Source organism: Halictus rubicundus, chromosome 13 (assembly GCF_050948215.1).
Source record: "Halictus rubicundus isolate RS-2024b chromosome 13, iyHalRubi1_principal, whole genome shotgun sequence".
NCBI classification, from domain to species: Eukaryota; Metazoa; Arthropoda; class Insecta; order Hymenoptera; family Halictidae; genus Halictus; species Halictus rubicundus.
Genome location: NC_135161.1, coordinates 7,184,802 through 7,198,083, shown reverse-complemented (window position 1 = coordinate 7,198,083; position 13,282 = coordinate 7,184,802). Strand labels below are relative to the sequence as shown.

At 45.6% G+C, this 13,282-nt stretch overlaps 1 protein-coding gene across 8 annotated transcripts in view; it reads left to right on the top strand.

The window, feature by feature from the left end:
• The window catches only part of Mv (lysosomal-trafficking regulator mauve), a 45,934-nt gene that overhangs the window by 24,701 nt on the left and 7,951 nt on the right, over positions 1-13,282 (top strand). For 6 of the 8 annotated variants that reach the window (XM_076799494.1, XM_076799495.1, XM_076799492.1 and 3 more), the window contains 12 exons: positions 3,290-4,058; positions 4,147-4,212; positions 6,371-6,525; positions 6,911-7,152; positions 7,234-7,403; positions 7,715-8,233; positions 10,611-10,751; positions 10,820-11,129; positions 11,429-11,583; positions 11,648-11,869; positions 11,969-12,165; positions 12,243-12,692. In XM_076799494.1, coding sequence (XP_076655609.1) covers positions 3,290-4,058; positions 4,147-4,212; positions 6,371-6,525; positions 6,911-7,152; positions 7,234-7,403; positions 7,715-8,233; positions 10,611-10,751; positions 10,820-11,129; positions 11,429-11,583; positions 11,648-11,869; positions 11,969-12,165; positions 12,243-12,692 — 3,396 coding nt within the window. The remainder of the gene's footprint in view (positions 1-3,289; positions 4,059-4,146; positions 4,213-6,370; positions 6,526-6,910; positions 7,153-7,233; positions 7,404-7,714; positions 8,234-10,610; positions 10,752-10,819; positions 11,130-11,428; positions 11,584-11,647; positions 11,870-11,968; positions 12,166-12,242; positions 12,693-13,282) is intronic. The other 2 variants (XM_076799490.1, XM_076799491.1) reach the window with 2 other exon arrangements.

Here is a 13,282-nt window from a genome sequence, read left to right as displayed (position 1 = left end):
AAAATCCAGTTTTTGGCCCATTTTCCCCATTTAATGACAATTTAAAATTCTGAAAAAAATCTGACACATTTCGGACACCAAACCACATACTTTGAGTCGTTTTCAGATTTCTCCGTTGTAAACTCTGGCTGTAAAAATCGAAAAACACGAACAAAATCGAAAAAATGCAGATTTCATATGGAAATCTAAGAGCGACCCAATCAGAATTAATTTAGCAATAAGAGATTGTCCTAAGTATTATGCTCAATTTTTTTCAAATTCCTGCGATTGGTGCGTCATAGTAGGAAAAAATAAAAACCACTTTTTTCGGCGTTTTTTCCGTGAAAAACCAAGTTATGATTATCGTAAAAATATATTATGTAATATTAAACATCTCTAAGTTCAGGGAAACATCGTCCAGACTTTAAAAATTGCGTAACACAAAAAACAACAATTATACTACGCAGGATATATCCCAATATTTCGAAGGTATTTTCAACGGCGCCGGTTGGTGCAGTAGCTATGGTCTCTAAGCAGTCGTGTCCGAGACGCTGACAGAGACACGTCGAGCAACCCTCAGTGAACGGAGTGACTAGTGAACGGTGCAGCGACTAACGGGATACACAAAGTGATCGTGAGGCTCTTGCAGCCCCCAAGTGCGTGTTAAAGCGAAAGTGAATCATTAAACCACATCAGGGATTCCAAAAGCAAGAAAGAGGCCAGGCCCCGATACCCGACGAGGAACGCTCGTCCCGTATCGGGCCCAATGGCGTCCACCCCACTCCCGCGTCCCAAAAGACGCCGCAACGACGAAGGAGAAAATAAAGAAAACAACACAGAGGACGCAAATAGCAAGCCAGGCACTTCAAAAATACCGAAGCTTACTTCAATACAAGTAGACAAGCTATTCAGGAGTGTATTAAAAGAAAATAACAGGCCAACAGCCCCTAAATTCACAGCCCAACCTAACCTAAAAGCAGCCAGAGCAAAAAACACAGCAGCGCCATCCCCCGGATCCGCGCAGAGCCCGACCGCCACGGACATTGGAAACGCACCAACAGACCAATGGGAAACCCCCAAAAAAACTCAGAAAGTTGCACACTACACCACCGACACCCCAACCCTAGTAACACTCAGCAACCAATATCAGACGCTCTCGGACGATAGCGACAAGGAACTGGACGAGAACACCCCAAATACGCAGCCAACCAGCGCCCAACCCAAAACCAAAGTCTACGCACCAACACCAATCTATACCCTCAATTCTAGCATAGGGGAGATAATCCGCACCGCACATGCCCTTAACATTAAAAAGCAGGACTTCATCGTGAAGGAAAACGATAAAGACAACCACACAATTTACACTAAAAACCTACAGACCCATAAGGCTCCGACAGATAAACCGGGCACCCAGGCACCCAGCCTCGTACAAAGGCTGCCCCTACATTAAATTTGCACTAAAACTAAAAAGAGACACTAACAACCACAGCCAGCAAACAATGAACAAGAGAATTCAAAGGATCGCCGCAACTGTAACACCCAACATATCATACGCCCAAATGATAAGAGGACCAAAAACACACGCACAACCACCCCAAGAACCACCGACACCGCCGCAACCAACTCACACCACCAACATTCGCAAGAACACCGGAGCGCCCAGCCCGCACAACATCGAGAACCCATCCACCCCACAACCCCCGACCGATTGGATAGAAAGTATAAAAACCGAACTAGCCATGCTCATCACCACACAACTAAATCAAATAGCCACACAGGTATCTATAAACTCCGAGAAAATAGAATTCGTTCTTAACACTCTATTCGAAAAACACAATGGATAATAACGCCGCCAGCCCCCCCCCCCCCCCCACCACCATAAAAATCGCGGCCATCAACGTAAACTCTATAATCACACACCCCCGCAGACTCGATCTAAAACAATTTCTTCTAGAGTATAACCACGATATAATACTATTATCCGAGACAAAGCTCAACCCCAATCACACCCTTAAATTCAAAAGCTACAAACTATACAGGAAAGACAGGCACAATGCAATCCAAGGCGGCGGAACCGCAATCCTAATAAAAAATAACATTCCCTGCGAACAGATACACACCCCCTCCTCAACCAACAACAAAATCTTAGAATACACAATCATAAAGACAAAAACCGAACACAATAAAACTCTATACATAATAAGTGCATACGCGACGAACGACAATAGAACACTATACATCACCGAACTTGACCACCTATTCCACACACTAAAACTCCACGACCCCAATAATTATTACATAATTGCTGGAGATCTAAACACAAAAAGAAAGGACTGGGGAGACTCAACAAACAATCAAAGAGTACGCTACTTTAAAAAGTGGGAAAACAAACACGACCTCACATACAGACTTCATACTATAACAACCACCACCCATGTAAAAAAATGTTAAGTAGATAAGTAATACAGCCCGTAGATGACTAAAGGCCGAAAGTACTCCAAAAATATTTTTCCGGAAAGTTATTAAAAAATAGTTTAAACATAGTTAAAAAATGTTTTTACAACAGCGTAACAACAATCATACGGTTAGAAATCGAAAAAACATGTGATTAAAGAAAAAAAAAGTTGGACCGGGGCGAGATCCGAACCGGGACCAAAAAGTCTTCAGCGGTTCCGCAGTTGGAGACCATAGCTACTGCACCAACCGGCGCCGTATAATTGTTGTTTTTTGTATTACGCAATTTTTAAAGTCTGGACGATGTTTCCCTGAACTTAGAGATGTTTAATATTATATAATATATTTTTACGATAATTATAACTTAGTTTTTCACGGAAAAAACGCCGAAAAAAGTGGTTTTTATTTTTTCCTACTATGACGCACCAATCGCAGGAATTTGAAAAAAATTGAGCATAATACTTAGGACAATATCTTATTGCTAAATTAATTTTGATTGGGTCACTCTTAGATTTCCATATGAAATCTGCATTTTTTCGATTTTTTTCGTGTTTTTCGATTTTTACAGCCAGAGTTTACAACGGAAAAATCTGAAAACGACTCAAAGTATGTGGTTTGGTGTCCGAAATGTGTCAGATTTTTTTCAGAATTTTAAATTGTCATTAAATGGGGAAAATGGGCCAAAAACTGGATTTTCGTTTTTCCTCTGTAACTACCCTTACAGGTGAGCAATAGGGCTAAAACTTGGCTGAAAGGTATCTTTTTTGGTAGGCTATCGAATGGCGCAAATTGGAATAAAATCCCTTCCAGGGCCGATTTGGCCCCCAAAACCGGCTATAGCCTTTGTATACCCTAGGTATACGGGGATCTGTTGACCCTGGACGAGCCGAGGCTCTGCTACGTGGTGATGGCTCATCTTCTGAAGATCGGGCCTGGCTCCAGGTTCCACGTCCGACGAGAACTGTTGAGGACGGTGTTCCATCCGACGTTCCTCAAGGCGAAGCGATGCTACGCGACCGACAGGAGCAACCCGACAGCCAAGTTCCTCGTGCAGTCCTGCCTCTCCGCGATCTCGTGCCTGATCGTGAACACGCAGATATGCGAGTGGTTCACGGAAGCGAACGGATTGGAGGAGGCGTTGACCCTGCTGCCGGACGCAACGTTCACCAGGAGCGTGTACGCGCTCCTCGAGGTCACCGTGATCATCGAGATCTGGCGGACATCAAGACCGTCCGGAACAGCCTCGAACACCGAGGCGGACCGCAGGTCCGCGTTGAAGTCGCTGCTTGAATCCCTCGAGAACGAGACTACGGAGCTGCTGCGAGGTCTGGAGGTTGTGGATCGAGAGGAATCCAGGCATCGGAGTCCCGACGTAGATCGGGAGAACATGATCGGGGAACTCGAGACAACAGAGGCAGAAGATCGCCCCGAGGTCGAGGATGACGACGCGGATCCGTACAGGGAACTGAACCTGTATCAGGCTAGCGCCGTGTGGAGAGCCGCGGCAGGGGTAGCTTTAAACAGCCCGAAATTCCGCGCGGAATTGTCGTCGCATCCCCTATCCGAGAAGTCTCTGCGGTTGTTCAAAACGTTGGCCGTGCGCATCTCCACGGACAGTATTACAGGTGCGTATTTTCTGGAACGGCAACGACGCAACGATCCGCCTCGGTGTTCAGAGTACTGACACGCTTCTCTTTCGCCCCACGGTTTCAGATACGAACAAATCAGCGCACAGACTCTTCGAAGCTTTGCTCACGTGCTGCCTGACGTCCCCGTTGGGTAAGTAACGGCTCCTCGTTTTATACAGGGTGGCCCACATAACTCTGAACAGCTCAATATCTCGAAAACTATGCCATCGATTTTAAAGTTCTTAGTCTTAAATTGCATGGAACTGAAGTGCCTTTCTGACTACATAAACGTGAAGTGGCCTCCCTTCCCCTTTAACGGGGAAGGGGAGGTACCTTTGTAATTTTAAATGGAACCCCTTATAAAATGTTACATATTTAGATTCTACCGGAAAAAACAAGTCAATTTTGTCTGAAACATTTTTTTGTCAGATACTTCCATGATGAGATATAACAGTTTGAAGTTTCGAGTTGTAGGTACTTGAAGCGCTCGGAAATAGCGTTATGGAATTATACGCGCTTGAGTCCTTTGCTTATTCCTGAAGAAACACAAACAATAATATTTACAATTCTTGAGTTTGACTCACTTATCTATGAAAACGTTTTCAGTTTAGAGCTGTTATTCAAGCAGTAACATTGTGATTATGGCTACTTTTGACACAGAAGTGAATATGTTATTAACGTTAGGTGAATGCCAAAAAAATTATTGGCGTGCAGCAGTGATGTTTTTTGAACGTTATGGGGTCAAAAAATGTCATGCAACATTTCATAATTTAGAAAAGCGGCTTCGCGAGCACGGTGAATTGTGTAAAAAAAACTCGCAATAAACCTAAAGCTGTCACCAATGAAAATAACAGTGCCAGTATTCTTGCTGCAATTACATTAAATCCTCATATTAGTCAACGTACACTTGCACAAACATCACATATTAATCGTTCATCAATTCAACGAATTTTGAAACGGCAAAAGTATCATCCATATCACATGGTTTTATCACAAGAGCTTTCGATAGCAGATTACGATCACCGCGTAAGATTTTGTGAGTGGCTGCAGGGTGTTGTGGAAAATGACTTTTTGTGCAAAATACTTTTTTCCGATGAGGCCACTTTTATGAATTCAGGGCATGTAAATAGACATAATCTGCATTATTGGGCCGCGGAAAACCCAAATTGGATGCGATGTGTTCCCTTTCAACATCGATGGTCTTTAAATGTTTGGTGTGGCCTAATAGGAGATTTTGTGATTGGACCTTATTTTTTTCAAGAAACTGTAACATCTGCAAGTTATTGTGATTTCTTAAAAAATCATTTGCCTGCGCTTTTGGAAGATGTGCCACTGCAGGTTAGAAGAGAAATGTGGTTCCAACAAGACGGCGCTCCTCCACATTTTGCAATCATCACCAGGCAATTTTTGAACGAAAAATTTGGGAACAAATGGATAGGTCGTGGGGGACCTCGTCAATGGCCTCCTCGATCCCCCGATCCAACACCATTAGATTTTTTCTTATGGGGATATGTAAAGGACAAAGTTGTGTTTGAACCACCGACGACAAAAGAGGATATGAAACAAAGAATACGTGACGCTTGCGCTTCAGTGACTCCCGAAATGTTAAAAAATGTTAGATCAAGTTTGATGTTTCGAGTAAATAAATGTTTACAAGCCCGTGGTGGACATTTTGAACATTTAATTTAAAGTACATTTTATTTCTTCACGAATAAGCAAAGGACTCGAGCGCGTATAATTCCATAACGCTATTTCCGAGCGCTTCAAGTACCTACAACTCGAAACTTCAAACTGTTATATCTCATCATGGAAGTATCTGACAAAAAAATGTTTCAGACAAAATTGACTTGTTTTTTCCGGTAGAATCTAAATATGTAACATTTTATAGGGGGTTCCATTTAAAATTATAAAGGTACCTCCCCTCCCCCGTTAAAGGGGAAGGGAGGCCACTTCACGTTTATGTAGTCAGAAAGGCCCTTCAGTTCCATGCAATTTAAGACTAAGAACTTTAAAATCGATGGCATAGTTTTCGAGATATTGAGCTGTTCAGTGTTATGTGGGCCACCCTGTATAACGAGAGCGTGAATCACGAAACGCGTCTTTGCTAGCGTGCGTGCGTGCGTGCAACAGCTGCGGATTATAATCCACAATAAGCTTCGCTCGCCGTCAAAAACAGTTTCTGGAACACTTGACGACCCCGTCGATTCGGCGTACGCCTCTCTTCTCGTAGAAAATCGCTCGAGTAATTTCATTCGTCAGCGTAAGTTTCGCGGCAACAAGAAGTGACCGTGTGCTCTTCGTCGGCGCAGGTGGCTGCGACGTGGTCATGGAGCTGGGAAGAGCGCTGACCGAAGTAGGCGTTCAGTTGCGCCGCGGACTGGCCTTGATCGTCGAGGCACTGCTCAAAGTCTCGTTGCTGAAGCCCGCCCAGGAGGAGACCGTACCGCAGTACACTCGGCCCAGAGTGCGTTGCTTTCTACACGTAGTATACCAACTGATTGGAAACGGTAGACAGAACCGGCGTCAAAAATTAGTTTCGTCCGACTTGGCGCGCAAATACCTAGATATCGAATTCGATTGTAAATCAGCGAGAACTATGGAAACTTTGACTAGGCTCTATCCGAGCGATCGCTGACGTTGAAGATTGCGATAAACTAAACAAATCAGGTATATCGCTGCTGATCTCCAACGTCAGCGATGGCCCAGATAGAAACAAAATTTCGCTTGCTCCTAGTTAAGGATTCGCTCCCGCAAAGAATGTCACAAGTTACTCGCTGGTGTGCTCGTATCTTTGGATCACCGCTAGGCCCCGAGTCTCCCGGTTCGACTAATCGTGCTACCCGCTTCAGCTCCTGACCATGACGTTGGACGCGATGCCGGATTGCGCCGCGGACGACAGCAGCACGGGCGAGTATGTGACCGCGGATGACGGGTACGAGGCGGACATCGAGGTGCCTGGCAGGAGTCCTCGCGCCAACACCGTGAAGAGAAGCAACTCCATGGGACCGGTGGTCGAGGCCAGAGGGAACGCGAACGCGCACCCGGCTCTGTGTTCGCTGGCGGTCGACTTGTTGATCCACTTCAGCGAACAGTGAGCTCCTCAATAGCCAGACATCGAAACGCAAGAGAGACAACATTAGAAATTTCATGCATGTCCTTGGAAATTCCGCAGAGGCCTGGACGCCGAAAGAGGAGCCATCGTGACCGGCGGGTTGAGGAAGGTCGCGGCCACTTGCAGAGAGAGCGCCTCCAGTTGCGCAGTCCTAGCCGGTTCAGGGGTGATCACGAAGCTGTTGAATGGTTTCCGGGATATATTTGCCAGCAGAGATGCTCGACATCAAGGTACTCTAACGCTCGATGCTGTAGGATTTTAGGGAAAAGATCCCATGTGGTCTTGGTTGGTCCTGATCTAACGATACTATAGTCCACCTAACGAGGCACGAGTCAGTGGAACACCAGCATCATTCTTTGGTATCCTTTGCTATCCTAACTATCTATGAAGCGTAACTTATGTTCAATTTTACTGCCTTGTCTCGTAGGGTTGCTCTTTCTCGAGTTCCTTGCCAGAAAAAGAAGCCCGCCTTTATATGTCCAAACGACACCATAGTTGACGTAGGAGTCTTTCATCGTTAATATTGAAGAACGCGTTTCAGATTTGCAACACGCCGTGCTCGAGGTGTTCACATTGTTGGCGACGCAGACGATTTCGCCATCGGAGCTGGTCGCGTACCTCTCTCTGTTCAAAGTGGACGCGCCACCTCTGTTGTCGCTGCTCGAATCGCTTTTCCACCTGGTGATGGCTGCCCGGCCGCAGCCGAACTTTATCCTCTCGTTCCCGGTGCTGATCGAGGCGACGGAGTCGCCGAAGACTCAGTCGGAGGAGTACAAGAACACGGAGAAGGCGGAGAACCTCTTGAGGAACTTCCGGGAGGGACACCTCGCTTCCGGCGTCTGCAGCCCGTGGTCCGTTCACGCGTCCTGTTTGCCGATCGGTCCTGAACTCTCATGGCCGGTCTGGTTGCACGGTTGCTCGGCCTCCATGTGGCTGAGGGTCGAGAGAGGATCGGTCGGGTCTGCGAAAGGAACGACGATCAGCGTGTCCCCTTTGCTCGACTCCGACAACGACAGCTTGTCCGACTGGGGCGTCTTATCCGACAACTGGAGCCGCGAAGGTTAGTCTACCGATCGGCTCGTTCGTTCGCGATGATCGTATAGATCTGCTGGCAGTGGCGCACCCTCCATTTCCACTTGATATTATCGATACATTTAATATAATAAAAAGATACAATAATCTCTGTGCAACACCCCCACTAATTTTAGCTACGAGCCGCCACTGTCTACAGACTATAATAGGAAAATGTTAGAATACCGGCGCACAATGGAACAGAATCGCAAAAACCAAATTGGTGTCTCTATTAGTTATACATTATTGATCACAGACAGAACGGTTTCAGGGGTCTTGAAAGTTTTAGCTTACAAGAACGCCTATTTCGCATAAACAATTTCTAATTAATATCACCTATTTTATAGAAACGGCACACTGTGCGCCGTTGTCGTCTTTATGCCACTCCGGATGCTTGATTTCCTCGTGTACGTCTGCAATACAGGGTGGCCCACATAACTCTGAACAGCTCAAACTCGAAAACTATGCCATCGATTTTAAAGTTCTTAGTCTTAAATTGCATGGAACTGAAGGGCCTTTCTGACTACATAAACGCGAAGTGGCCTGCCTTCCCCTTTAACGGGTGAGGGGAGGTACCTTTGTAATTTTAAATGGAACCCCCTATAAAATGTTACATATTTAGATTCTATCGGAAAAAACAAGTCAATTTTGTCTGAAACATTTTCTGTCCGATACTTCCATGATGAGATATAACAGTTTGAAGTTTCGAGTTGTAGGTACTTGAAGCGCTCGGAAATAGCGTTATGGAATTATACGCGCTTGAGTCCTTTGCTTATTCCTGAAGAAACACAAACAATAATACTTACAATTCTTGAGTTTGACTCACTTATCTATGAAAACGTTTTCAGTTTAGAGCTCTTATTCAAGCAGTAACATTGTGATTATGGCTACTTTTGACACAGAAGTGAATATGTTATTAACGTTAGGTGAATGCCAAAAAAATTATTGGCGTGCAGCAGTGATGTTTTTTGAACGTTATGGGGTCAAAAAATGTCATGCAACATTTCATAATTTAGAAAAGCGGCTTCGCGAGCACGGTGAATTGTGTAAAAAAACTCGCAATAAACCTAAAGCTGTCACTAATGAAAATAATAGTGCCAGTATTCTTGCTGCAATTACATTAAATCCTCATATCAGTCAACGTACACTTGCACAAACATCACATATTAGTCGTTCATCAATTCAACGAATTTTGAAACGGCAAAAGTATCATCCATATCACATGGTTTTATCACAAGAGCTTTCGATAGCAGATTACGATCACCGCGTAAGATTTTGTGAGTGGCTGCAGGGTGTTGCGGAAAATGACTTTTTGTGCAAAATACTTTTTTCCGATGTGGCCACTTTTATGAATTCAGGGCATGTAAATAGACATAATCTGCATTATTGGGCCGTGGAAAACCCAAATTGGATGCGATGTGTTCCCTTTCAACATCGATGGTCTTTAAATGTTTGGTGTGGCATAATAGGAGATTTTGTGATTGGACCTTATTTTTTTCAAGAAACTGTAACATCTGCAAGTTATTGTGATTTCTTAAAAAATCATTTGCCTACGCTTTTGGAAGATGTGCTACTGCACGTTAGAAGATAAATGTGGTTCCAACAAGACGGCGCTCCTCCACATTTTGCAATCATCACCAGGCAATTTTTGTACGAAAAATTTGGGAACAAATGGATAGGTCGCGGGGGACCTCGTCAATGGCCTCCTCGATCCCCCGATCTAACACCATTAGATTTTTTCTTATGGGGATATGTAAAGGACAAAGTTATGTTTGAACCACCGACGACAAAAGAGGATGTGAAACAAAGAATACGTGACGCTTGCGCTTCAGTGACTCCCGAAATGTTAAAAAATGTTAGAACAACTTTGATGTTTCGAGTAAATAAATGTTTACAAGCCCGTGGTGGACATTTTGAACATTTAATTTAAAGTACATTTTATTTCTTCACGAATAAGCAAAGGACTCGAGCGCGTATAATTCCATAACGCTATTTCCGAGCGGTTCAAGTACCTACAACTCGAAACTTCAAACTGTTATATCTCATCATGGAAGTATCTGACAAAAAAATGTTTCAGACAAAATTGACTTGTTTTTTCCGGTAGAATCTAAATATGTAACATTTTATAGGGGGTTCCATTTAGAATTACAAAGGTACCTCCCCTCCCCCGTTAAAGGGGAAGGCAGGCCACTTCACGTTTATGTAGTCAGAAAGGCCCTTCAGTTCCATGCAATTTAAGACTAAGAACTTTAAAATCGATGGCATAGTTTTCGAGATATTGAGCTGTTCAGAGTTATGTGGGCCACCCTGTATAAGTGTGATGTGTTTTTCTATTTAACGCATGCTCCTCGAATTATCTTGGAAAGAGCAATCGTCTGATATTTTCTCGGGTACGTCAGTCGTAGCAGGTTCGACGTCACCGCCCACGCCGACGTCGATCATACACCTGATGTCGATCTCCGCGTTCGAGTCTCTGGTTCTGGAGACCTGGCTGGATCTCCGATCAGGTAACCGAAGCGCATCATTCTTTCTTGTCTGACAAGACTGTTGTTCTTAACTGTTCCTATTCATCCAGACAAACTGATCTTACGGCTAACCCGGCCGGACGAGAAGACGAATCGAACGGTCTCCGAAACGTCCATAACCGGTATGCTTCCTTCTGGCCGATGGCACCATTTAGCACTGAATTTTAAGGACACTGTTTTGAACAAACGTAGCGCGGTGGTGGTAGTGGGCCTTTGGGTTGACGGGTGGAACGAGGTCAGCGCCCATTTGCCGTTCGATGGTCTGCTAGTCAGAAAACCGGGAACCACGTGCGTCCTGTTGGGCCAGATCGGCTCGAGCAGTATCGGCGCCTGGTATCTCGGCAACCTGATGGTCTTCAGGTACCGTAATCGGTCCGCGCACGCTGCTCTGCCTGGCCCGAACAACTTCCTTTTGCATTTTGTCGTCGCCAGACCGCGGATCTTTATGGAAAATCAAAATTCTGTGCATTAATTGCGTAGGAACTAAAGTCTCTTTATCTGTAACTTTATTCGGTAGTCGAGAATTAACTCTTTGAATCTTTCTGTCTGAAATTACAGTCACCCATTCTTTCAACAAATGCATAAAATCCGCGGTCGAACCATCGGCTAGAGATTATACAAACATTATTAAATTAACTAATTGAATTGCGCGGACACAGGTGTCCGGTGTTTACGAAAGAAAGGGCCTTGTACCTGGCGAGTCTCGGACCCAATTACACGAACCTCGCCGAGTGTACATTGAACACGGAGAAGCCCGATTTCGCGCCGCTGATCGCGTCCGGGGCGTTGGACGGGGTGCGAGAGATCCGATTTGGTAAGCTAAACGATCCCCCGGAAATGATGTCAGAGTTCATTGACCGGGTTCTCGCGCGTTCCAGAGGGCGGTAAATTCGACGCGAGCCGCAGGAAGTCATACGGCGGCACGTATCTGCGACACGCGGTGGAGACCAAGGTCTCCGACACGAAGATCGACTGGGACACGGTGATGGACGCCACGAACTCTCAGCTGGGCGAGCTGCAGAACAACTTGTTGCTCAGCTACGAGGCGCAGAACCCGAACATCGTGCATCTGTATCCTCAAGCGATCGGGAACCCCGCGGGTAGGTGTCCGCGTCGACGTTGCGCAACGCATGGCAATCGGCCCCGAGGCAATCTTGTTAGTCTTTAGGCGTATAAACATATCGTGTACTCGTTTCTAGCCGTGGTAAGAAATCTGTTTCCGGGTCAACCAGGTTTCAGGGTTGTCTCCGCGCCGGAGCACAGGGTGTCGCAACAACCGCCGTTGTCCGTCGCGCCGATCCTCTCCGTACGGTTGGAATGCCAACAGTACAGGGGGCTGATACCAGCGGCGACCTTGGTGGGCGGTGTGCCCATATTCCTCTACCTGTTCGCCAGAGTATGCGCTAATAAATCCCTATAATTTGTCCACTGCTCGTTCCCGCATTTCATTGATCATTTTGCGCCTGTCGTTAGGTGGTCGAGCTGAACTCGACGGAGGACGAGCAAGCGCTGGCTCTCTCGATAGTGCTGCACCTGATACGAAGCGATTCCGAGCTGTTGAATCAGTATCGCTCGGAAGGCGGGACATCGTTGATTCTACGGGTTCTAGAATCGCCGCGATGCCACGCGGGTAAACAGATTCTGAAAGCCATCTTGGACGCGGCTTGCGACAGCTCGCTACTGATCAGGGACATCGGCAGCGGCAATCATGTGGTCTCGCCGAACTGCGAGGCCGTGATCACCGATCCCGAGCTGATCAAAGGCGCCCTAACCGCCTGGAGAACGTGGGCGAGGTACGACGCTTTGAATCTGCTGCTGCAAGGGTTGCTGCTGCTGCTGAGGGACCAGCACTCGCAGCGTGAGTTCAACGCGTCGCAGTTGAACAGGGTCAAGATCGTCGACACGATTCTGACGCTCTGCAAGGTAAGCCTCGACGTGGCGATAGCCTCTCTACAGATACACGTAAACTGAAAACTGCGAATTTGATCACTCAAAGAGAAATACATTGATGTTATGGCCTGTATGTGTCTCCTTGCTCATGTCTCATGTAATATTGTTACTACATACGTACTTGTGAAGCTAAATAAACCTATATAGGGGTTTGAGGAGCTTGACGCTACATTACTATTTATTTTCAGTGGATTAGAAATTCTTCGTGGTTCATAATTTCTTAGAAGAAGAAGAAAGTTTATATTTATTGTAGGCTTATGTATTCTCCGCAGGCTATATGTCGACTAAAACAAAATAGAATTTTATTTAGGTAGAAGATAAATCAATAAGTAGTGTAGCCGCCACTGTGGTCCGTCAAATACAGGGTGGCCCACATAACTCTGAACAGCTCAATATCTCGAAAACTATGCCATCGATTTTAAAGTTCTTAGTCTTAAATTGCATGGAACTGAAGGGCCTTTCTGACTACATAAACGTGAAGTGGCCTCCCTTCCCCTTTAACGGGGGAGGGGAGGTACCTTTGTAATTTTAAATGGAACCCCCTATAAAATGTTACATATTTA